The sequence below is a fragment of the Notolabrus celidotus genome, chromosome 3, assembly GCF_009762535.1.
Source record: "Notolabrus celidotus isolate fNotCel1 chromosome 3, fNotCel1.pri, whole genome shotgun sequence".
NCBI classification, from domain to species: domain Eukaryota; kingdom Metazoa; phylum Chordata; class Actinopteri; order Labriformes; family Labridae; genus Notolabrus; species Notolabrus celidotus.
The window spans coordinates 996,117-1,006,960 of NC_048274.1; the positions used below are offsets into that span (position 1 = coordinate 996,117).

The window sequence follows — 10,844 nt, forward strand, 5'->3', positions numbered from 1 at the left end:
ACCCAGTTTTCAAGTCTGTCCAGTAGTATCTTGTGGTCAACTGTGTCAAAAGCAGCACTAAGATCAAGTGATACCAAAACTGAAATTTTGCCATTGTCTGTGTTTAAATGAATATTATTGAGGACCTTGACTAGAGTGGTCTCTGTGCTGTGATGTGATCGGAATCCTGATTGGAAGACATCAAAACAGTCATTTATCATTAGATAATTGTTCAATTGTTGAAAAACAGCTTTTTCAATAATTTTACTTAAAGGTGACATATCATGCAAAATTGACTTTTTAATGGTTCTTTACCTGAAATATGTGTCCCTGTCTACAAACCCCCCGAGAATGAACAAAATCCATTCTGCCCCTGTTCTGATTTCTCCACCTTTCTGTAAATGTGTGTGAAACGAGCCGTTTCAGACTTCCGTGTTTTTGTTACGTAACAACAATATCCGGTCTGTCACGGAGTCAGAGCTCGGAGCTTGTTCAGCCCATAGACTGTATAAAATACAACTCAACCCCTCCTCCGTTTTTCATTCCCTGCACACATGTGTGCTAACAAGGAGCTTAGGAGGGAGGCATGCTAGTTGTAGGCTGTCTTAATAAACACAAAGGTCGGTTTGACTCCCCACGTCTGCAGATTTGAAGATCTAGTGGATGATTTTTATTTGTCATGGATAAGTGCTAGCGCTAGTTAGCATAGCCACATAGCTACATGTTCGTAGCTGTATACCAAGACACACGTCGACATACTGACAAATAAAACAACAAGAAACACTAAATCTGTGACCAATGGTTCAGAAAGGTCCTGCTGCAGGCGCCTCTCCGTCAGGATCAGATTCAGAGGGTTGAAGTAACGCGGGTCTGTGAGCAGCCGTGTATATTCAGCCAACATGTAAACATTAGATCAACGTGCTGGACAGCCGAGGCCACACCCACTTCCTGAGGGGGCGTGGTCAGAGAGAAAACAGAGTGTTCTGAGGAGGACTGAAGAAGAGGGTTTTTCAGGCAGACCAAAATCTGATTTCAAAGTGTTTTTTTGAGCATAAACTTTAAAGACATGTTTTGGGGACCTCTTACACCAATATATGTTGATGAAAAAAGCGTGATATGTCCCCTTTAAAAATTAGAAGAACTAGTTTAGATTCAAACAACTTAAACAACTTTTATCCATCTCTATTCTGACCTTACATCAGTGGAAACACTCACCCATACAGACCTCATCCTTTTCTAACTGTCTCTCCTGTATGTTTACGCATCAGCAGGATATTTCTCAAATGTGTGCACAGATTTCAGTGAAGATTTGACTCTTAAGTCCGTCAGCTTCAGACCAAGTGTTCTGCTTTTGATTTGGATCCAGGACCAGTTTAAAGGATTTCTTTGCAGGAGACCTTTTTTGAACATTTTAATGGAGAACTTGAATTAAAAATATCTGGCACACGTTCCCCGTGGTTCTCTGTGCCGAGGCTGATCCTGGCGCAGATGAAACAATCTGACAGATTTCGTGCAGCCTTGATGGAGGACAGCTTTGTTTGTTGTTTCTGTAGCACACTTAAGACTTGGAGAAACATTGTAAGAGTAAACAAAGTCTCTCCTTCTTTCAATGGCAGCTCTCTCAGACTGACAGTATCACATGAAAACATACATGATACAAAAATAACAAAGGGGGAGGGGAGGGAAATTAAGAAGTGGTCTCAGCTCAGTGTTTTAATACAAATTAAACAAGGTGACCAAAAGATTCACAGCCATGTTCAAGCTTCCTGTTTCCATCCTTGTGTGCAGTGTTGTGTGTAGTGTTGTGTGTAGTGTTGTGTGTAGTCTTGTGTGTAGTGTTGTGTGTAGTTTTGTGTGTAGTGTTGTGAGTCCTTCAGGTCTATCTTGGTTTTGTGACTCGTCTGAAAACCAAGATAGACTGAAGTAGGTGGAGGTCTTACTTCTGTTTTTAGCAAGTGGTCCGATTCAGTTTGGTACAGAAGTGTTGGTGTTTCTATTATTAAAGCTTTTAATAAATGATACAGAACCAGAACCAACTCAAGCAAACCGAACCAGAACCAGAACCAGAACCAGAACCAGAACCAACTCAAGCAAACCAGAACAAGAACCAAACTCAAGCAAAATGAACCAGAACCACACTCAAGGATTAGGGTTATGATTAGGGTTAGGATTAGGGTTAGGATTAGGGTTAGGGTTAGGATTAGGGTTAGGGTTAGGATTAGGGTTAGGATTAGGGTTAGGATTAGGGTTAGGGTTAGGATTAGGGTTAGGGTTAGGATTAGGGTTAGGTTTAGGATTTAGGTTAGGTTTAGGGTTAGGGTTATGATTAGGGTTAGGATTAGGGTTAGGATTAGGGTTAGGGTTAGGGTTAGGGTAAGGATTAGGATTAGGGTTAGGGTTAGGATTAGGGTTAGGGTTAGGGTTATGATTAGGGTTAGGATTAGGATTAGGATTAGGGTTAGGGTTAGGATTAGGGTTAGGATTAGGGTTAGGGTTATGATTAGGGTTAGGATTAGGGTTAGGATTAGGGTTAGGGTTAGGGTAAGGATTAGGATTAGGGTTAGGGTTAGGGTTATGATTAGGGTTAGGATTAGGATTAGGATTAGGGTTAGGATTAGGGTTAGGATTAGGGTTAGGGTTAGGGTTATGATTAGGGTTAGGATTAGGGTTAGGGTTAGGGCTAGGGTTAGGGTTATGATTAGGGTTAGGGTTATGATTAGGGTTAGGGTTAGGATGAGGGTTAGGGTTATGTTTGGGTTAGGATTAGGATTAGGGTTAAGATTAGGGTTAGGGCTAGGGTTAGGATTAGGGTTAGGGTTAGGGTTAGGATTAGGGTTAGGATTAGGATTAGGGTTATGATTAGGGTTAGGGTTAGGGTTAGGATTAGGGTTAGGGTAAGGGTTAGGATTAGGGTTAGGGTTAGGGTTAGGGTTAGGGTTAGGGGTTAGGGTTAGGGTTAGGGTTAGGGTTAGGGTTATGTTTGGGTTAGGATTAGGATTAGGGTTATGATTAGGGTTAGGGTTAGGGTTAGGATTAGGTTTAGGGTAAGGGTTAGGATTAGGGTTAGGATTAGGGTTAGGGTTAGGATTAGGGTTAGGTTTAGGATTAGGGTTAGGGCTAGGGTTAGGGTTATGATTAGGGTTAGGGTTAGGATGAGGGTTAGGGTTATGTTTGGGTTAGGATTAGGATTAGGGTTAAGATTAGGGTTAGGGCTAGGGTTAGGGTTAGGGTAAGGATTAGGATTAGGGTTATGATTAGGGTTAGGGTTAGGGTTAGGATTAGGTTTAGGGTAAGGGTTAGGATTAGGGTTAGGATTAGGGTTAGGGTTAGGATTAGGGTTAGGTTTAGGATTAGGGTTAGGGCTAGGGTTAGGGTTATGATTAGGGTTAGGGTTAGGATGAGGGTTAGGGTTATGTTTGGGTTAGGATTAGGATTAGGGTTAAGATTAGGGTTAGGGCTAGGGTTAGGATTAGGGTTAGGGTTAGGGTTAGGATTAGGGTTAGGATTAGGATTAGGGTTATGATTAGGGTTAGGGTTAGGGTTAGGGTTAGGATTAGGGTTAGGGTTAGGGTTAGGATTAGGATTAGGGTTAAGATTAGGGTTAGGGCTAGGGTTAGGATTAGGGTTAGGGTTAGGGTTAGGATTAGGGTTAGGATTAGGATTAGGGTTATGATTAGGGTTAGGATTAGGTTTAGGGTAAGGGTTAGGATTAGGGTTAGGGTTAGGGTTAGGATTAGGGTTAGGGTTATGATTAGGGTTAGGGTTAGGGTTAGGATTAGGGTTATGATTAGGGTTAGGGTTAGGATTAGGGTTAGGGTAAGGGTTAGGATTAGGGTTAGGGTTAGGGTTAGGATTAGGGTTAGGGTTATGATTAGGGTTAGGGTTAGGATTAGGGTTAGGGTAAGGGTTAGGATTAGGGTTAGGATGAGGGTTAGGGTTATGTTTGGGTTAGGGTTAGGGTTAGGATTAGGGTTAGGCTAAGGGTTAGGATTAGGGTTAGGATTAGGATTAGGGTTAGGGTTAGGATTAGGGTTAGGGTTAGGGTTAGGATTAGGGTTAGGGTTAGGATTAGGGTTAGGGTTAGGGTTAGGGTAAGGATTAGGGTTAGGGTAAGGATTAGGGTTAGGGTTAGGATTAGGGTTAGGGTTAGGATTATGGTTAGTGTTAGGGTTAGGGTTAGGATTAGGGTTAGGGTTAGGGTTAGGGTAAGGATTAGGGTTAGGTTTAGGGTTAGGGTTAGGGTTAGGATTAGGGTTAGGGTTAGGATTAGGGTTAGGATTAGGGTTAGGGTTAGGGTTAGGATTAGGGTTAGGGTTAGGATTAGGATTAGGTTTAGGGTAATGATTAGGGTTAGGGTTAGGGTTAGGATGAGGGTTAGGGTTATGTTTGGGTTAGGGTTAGGATTAGGGTTAAGTTTAGGGCTAGGGTTAGGGTTAGGATTAGGGTTAGGGTTAGGATTAGGGTTAGGGTTAGGATTAGGGTTAGGGTTAGGATTAGGGTTAGGGTTAGGGTTAGGATTAGGGTTAGGGTTAGGATTAGGGTTAGGGTTAGGGTTAGGGTTAGGGTTAGGATTAGGGTTAGGGTTAGGATTAGGATTAGGTTTAGGGTAATGATTAGGGTTAGGGTTAGGGTTAGGGTTAGGGTTAGGGTTAGGATTAGGGTTAGGGTTAGGATTAGGATTAGGTTTAGGGTAATGATTAGGGTTAGGGTTAGGATTAGGGTTAAGTTTAGGGCTAGGGTTAGGGTTAGGATTAGGGTTAGGGTTAGGATTAGGGTTAGGGTTAGGATTAGGGTTAGGGTTAGGGTTAGGATTAGGGTTAGGGTTAGGATTAGGGTTAGGGTTAGGGTTAGGATTAGGGTAAGGGTTAGGATTAGGGTTAGGGTTAGGGTCAGGGTTAGGGTTAGGATTAGGGTAAGGATTAGGGTTAGGGTTAGGGTTGGGGTTAGGGTTAGGGTTAGGATTAGGATTAGGGTTAGGATTAGGGTTAGGATTAGGATTAGGGTTAGGGTTAAGATTAGGGTTAGGGTTAGGATTAGGGTTAGGATTAGTATTAGGGTTAGGATTAGGGTTAGGGTTAGGGTTAAGATTAGGGTTAGGGTTAGGATTAGGGTTAGGATTAGGATTAGGATTAGGGTTAGGGTTAGGATTAGGATTAGGGTTAGGGTTAGGGTTAGGATTAGGATTAGGGTTAGGGTTAGGATTAGGGTTAGGGTTAGGATTAGGATTAGGATTAGGGTTAGGGTTAGGGTCAGGGTCAGGGTTAGGGTTAGGATTAGGGTTAGGGTTAGGATTAGGGTTAGGGTTAGGACTAGGATTAGGGTGAGGGTGAGGGTTAGGATTAGGGTTAGGGTTAGGGTTAGGATTAGGGTGAGGGTTAGGATTAGGGTCAGGGTTAGGATTAGGATTAGGGTTAGGGTTAGGTTTATGATTAGGGTTAGGGTTAGGGTTAAGATTAGAGTTAGGGTTTGAACCAGAACTAAACTTAAACAAACAGAACCAGAACCAACCTCATGCAAACAGAACCAGATCCAAACTTAAGCAAACCGAACCAGAATCAGGATCAAACCGAACCAGAACCAAACCGAACCAGAACCAAACCGAACCAGAACCGAACCAGAACCAAACCGAACCAGAACCAAACTGAACGGAACCAGAACCAGAACCGAACCGAACCAGAACCGAACCAGAACCGAACCGAACCAAAACTGAACCAGAACCGAACCAGAACCGAACCAAAACCGAACCAAAACCGAACCAGAACCAAATCAAACCGAACCAGAACCGAACCAGAACCGAACCAGAACCGAACCGAACCAGAACCGAACCAGAACCGAACCAGAACCGAACCAGAACCAGAACCAAATCAAACCGAACCGAACCAGATACGAACCAGGACCGAAGAAGAACAGGACCGAACCAGAACCGAACCAGAACTGAACCAGAACCGAACAAGAACAGAACCGAACCAGAACAGAACCAGGACCGAACAAGAACAGAACCGAACCAGAACCAAACCAGGGCCGAACCAGAGCTGAACCAGAAACCGAACCAGCGCCAAACTCAAGGAAACAGAACCAGAACCAAACTGGAGCAAACATTATTAATGTCCTCAGGTTGGCATTGAGTAAAATCAGATGCCTCAGTTTGGATGGTCTGATCCTGTTTCTCCTCTCAGTGAGTATTAGCCCGGTCTTTGAGAAGAACCCTAACCCTAACCCTCTCAGAAGGAACAGATGAAGCCACGATACACAGCCTCCCCTCCATCACCTGTATCCTATATCCTCACATGTGATTGGCCGCATGGCCGCCATGCTGACCAATCAAAACAAAGTTCTGCTGTGAGCAGAGCTGGGACTGAGCACTGAGAGAGCTAAGCAGCGAAAGGAACAAACTGATTCACTATAAAGCATCGACTCTCAGAGCTGCAGACTTTGATCATGACACATCACTAATTCAGAGTACCATGACCTGTCTGTCAAGTGCCTCTGTCACTGCGAGGTGCATTCAGGGACCGTCGTTAAAGTACAATACAGCCCTTATATTGTGTCCATGGCATTTTTATTTGAATCAAGAGAATCAAAATATCTGCATAGTGGTCACATCAAGAATGTTTTCTTTTTACTTTTTATCAGGGACAGGCTGAATCATTTAACTTCAGATATTACACAAAAGGGTTTTAACTGGAACACTTGGTGGAAACGCATCTTTAGACTCTTCCTTAAAATCAGGACCCAGCCTCCCAAACCAAATGATCACATTCCTGATCATGACGGAGCTTAGTGCTGCTGAAGAGTGCAGAAAATGGCGTCGCTCACACAGAGGTAGCAGCAGTTTCAGACCTGAAGATCATTTATGTAGAGTTCCTGTCAGTAAAACTGGGAATCATCTGAGTGTGTGAGTGTGTGTGTGTGTGTGTGTGTGTGTGTGTGTGTGTGTGTGTGTGTGTGTGTGAATGTGTGTGTGCACTGGTATCAAACCCCAGAGTTCACTCTCTGTCTTGCCCCTGGGGTAGAGCCGGGCTGTTGCTCTGGCTTCCTGCCACTGTTGCCATGATCAACAACATCATCCCATCCCAGCTCGTAGTGTGGTTTCCATGGTAATGACCGTTTATTTGCAGGGGGCAGTCTCGTCTCCAGTAATTCCGGGACACACACACAGACACACACACAGAGGCAGAGACAGAGAGAGAGAGAGGTGAGGAGAGAGAGAGAGAGAGAGGTGGGGAGCTGCCAGACGGACAATTTGCTCAAAGGGCAGGTGGATGATTCAGTCTAGCGTATCCCATCTCCTGGTCAGCCCGTTTCTACATCGCACTAATAACCCCGCAGGAACACACAAAGACATCATTTACCACCAAGACATTTCAATCTCTGGACCTCAGTTACTTCATTTCATTAATATTTTGTCTCTGAACTTTTAAAGGATATCTGTGTCATTTTTCAGGCTGGCTGTTGTTGAGCTCATTTCTTCACTGTTGGAATCTAAAGGCCTTAAAACCTCCATCATTACCTCAGCCTTTAAAGCTGCTGTGAGGAGGTTTGCTGCTTATTAAACAGACTGACATTAACACTTAGACAGTGATTAATCAGTACACATGAGAGATGATTCAAATCAGTGAGATGAAAATGAGATATCTTCGCCCTTGTTTAAACAGCAGGGGGCGCTATCTGTCATCAAATCCTCTTATGACTGTCATTATGTCTCTCCTGTCTGGATGCAGGCACAGCAGGTGGAGGTTTTGGAGATGTAATTATTATTTTATTATTTAAAAAAGAAATGTTTTATTAGAGTCAGCTATCACAAAACAAAACAACAATGCAGAAATTAAACGCAAATATTAAAAAAATTTTTTAATAAAATAAAAATGAAAAATTAATAAACAAATACATACAAAATAAATTGCAATTAATCAATCAAAATAAACCAAAATAAATATAAATGTAAATTAATACATAAAAATAATATTATAAATAATCATTAGAATAATAGACAAGAGAAAAAGAGAGTAAACTTTAAAGAAAAATTTATAAATAATAAAATAAAACTTGAATAATATTGTATATCACAAATCAGTCCATTAGAATGTCAACTAAAACAGTGATGAGGAAGTGCTGGCCTCATCTAGAAAACATTTGTTTTTTTACTTTAATTACAAAATGATACTCTCCATATCGAAAATGTTCTTCATTTTATTCCTCCACTGTGTGTCTGTGGGGGACTGTGACATTTAGATTTTTTATCTATAGAAGATTGACATCAACCAGAGGATGAACTCTCTCTTTCTTACACTTGGTGTGTGTGAATCTGCAGGGGACAGAGAGAGCGAGAGAGACAGGACAGAGGCGCCAATACATCCAACATTTGTCCCTGTCGATCATTCTTTGAGCTGTTTTCATTTAGTCCTGTGACGTTATGATCTGGGGAAGTAGCTTTTGCAACCTTTCAAAATAAAAGCACCAAGGCATCAGGCAAGGGGAAACCTCCAGTGTTTGAAAATGAAGCCAATGAGGAAGTGCAAAAAAAGGTGCAGTTCCTTGAGTGTCCACTAGAGGCTGTCTCCAAAAGCCAGTGAATCCTCAAAGTGTTGTGTTAGAATCAATTTTTTTAGCAGAATTAAAACATGCTGATTTCTTTCCTCATACACACTGAACGTCTGTTTTAGAACTTGTCCATTTCAAAGATATGAAGACTTAGAGTTCTGCATGGGTTTGCAGAATTAGGCTCAGCTGACTGACAGGCAGGTGTGATGTGATGTAGCTGCCTCAGCTTCACCTTTATCTGTTTCTAGGTTGACTGAAAGTTGAGTTGAGTCGGCAACACGTTAAAAAATCCTGCAGAGACCATTAGCGTCCTGTGTCAGTGTCAGAGAACATTTATGCCTGAACAGCTTTTTTCTCACATTTTCCAAAGCACAGATTTGCAGTGAGAGTTCTACTGACAGTTAAAATACGACAGGATGATATTCTTTCATCAGAAAAACCTGAAACATGAACAAGACAAGATCAGCAAAGAGACAGAAGGTACAGCTTTGTCTGCAGGCGGTGCTAAAACCACATATTGGACGGGAGGTTGCATAAATGTTGCCATACTACTCTCTGAGTTGAGTAGCGTGTCTAAAGAGGCTGCAGAATCAGGACCGCAATTTGCAACGGCACCACCTAGTGCATTGGATCCTGCAACAACACGAGGGTCGTAGTGATACGGTCTCAGGATTGTGGTCCTGAAACTGCAGCCTCCAGCTCAGCAGATACACAATGTCAATCAACTGTGGTTCAAACTTGTTTATCACAGTTATCGGTCTCTCTGACTCTAAATGGGACCATAATTTGCTGTGTTGAAAAACACAATCAGACTGCTTTGCACCAGCTGAGTCGCCCCCTGCTGGACATTAGAAAGAAGCTCTGAGCATCGCTGCAGGGCTGAAACTCTTGTTTGTTAGATTTAGGAGAACTTGCAGTAGAATGTTAACATAGATGCATATTTGATATTCCATTCAGGCGTCTTGTGCAGCCTCATTGTATCTTTATCTTTTGTATTCTTTGTGTTCTTCCATGATCTCTGTATTACCTCACCCTGATATGATGAAACCCACAGACTGTTAAGTTTTTTTTTTCTGGGATTAATTTTTAATGAAGCTTAAATTTAGACTGAAATTTTCTCTCCCCCTCACAGTCGAATTTATTCATGGCTGTAAAATCTTTATTTGTCATAAAACCACTGGCAGCAGCTGGAGGAGAGGATTTTAGATATTTGCAGCATGCATTATTATATTTTCTGATCCTTGAACCTCCTAAACTGATCCTAAATACACCCCGGACCTGGATGTGTGAGTCCAGTTTAAAACCCTCTGTGTGCATCCTCAGTGGAGAGTTCTGCTTCCTCCTGTAGTGGCCAAAAGATACAACATGCACACATCCACCTGCCTGTCGTAGCCTCCTCCACGCCCCCCTCCTCCTCCTCCTCCCTCCTCCACCCTCCTCCTGTCTCCATCAGCCTGTGCGCTGCTGCTGCTGCTGCTGCTCGGAGCGCGCTCCCTGTCTGTCGCCTCAGATTGAGTTTCAGCGCGGCAGCAGTCAGGTTTCTCTCCTGGAGATCAGGTTTACACCTCTGCCCCTCTTCTCCCTCCTTCTCCCTCCGTCCACAGATCCGCACTTTGGCTGGAAGTTTCCCCCGGCAGAGCTGCATGGTCCGCCGGTAACGGTGCGTCCGGAGAGTCGGAGGGATGGAGCGACGTTAGGAGCCAAGACCCGAGGACAGAAGAGGGGAAGGAGAGAGGACAGAAGAGGGGAAGAGGAGAGAGGACGAGGAGGCGAAGGGAATACAACAGTTCACTAAGAGGACCCCGGGACCACGTCCAAGGTAGGCATCAAGCTTCTGGTACTTTTATAAACCAGCTTTGAAAACACTGCAGAACAGTCCTGACTTGGAGTTTACTGAACACCTCATCGACTTTTCTCCTCCAGAGTTGGAGATCTGCTCTTTATTTGCTTGTAGTAGAACATGCACAACATAGAGTAACCTAGTTTCCTCTTCCTCTTCCTGGAAAGGAACAATTTGGAAAGAGCACTCTGTGTTTAATCAGCAGATTTTGGCAAAATGTCTTCATCAACTATCAATGAGAACAAAATGTGGTTGCCAGGTTTGGAAACAATTCCCCTAAAACAACAGAGAATCAGTCTCACTGTCACAAGAAGCCAGTTTTATGGTGATAGGAGGATTCAACCAGAGGAGAAGTGTTGGTACAAAGTGTAATATCATGAATTTAAACAGTGGTTAGCTGCTGCTTTGGTCTACTGTAATTGGAAGCAGCATTAATGTGAGTGTTTGCACCTGAGGTCAGAAAGGTCCCTCAGTCCGCTCTGCT

The 10,844-nt window shown here is 43.1% G+C and overlaps 1 protein-coding gene across 1 annotated transcript in view; it reads left to right on the plus strand.

Moving 5' to 3' along the window:
* Positions 1-10,178, plus strand: part of LOC117810435 (vacuolar protein sorting-associated protein 13C-like) — a 38,926-nt gene extending 28,748 nt beyond the window's left edge. Inside the window, exons 13-14 of the mRNA XM_034680272.1 lie at positions 9,869-10,016; positions 10,125-10,178. Of these exons, the coding sequence (XP_034536163.1) occupies positions 9,869-10,016; positions 10,125-10,178 (202 nt within the window). The remainder of the gene's footprint in view (positions 1-9,868; positions 10,017-10,124) is intronic.
* Positions 10,179-10,844: the final 666 nt, after the last annotated feature.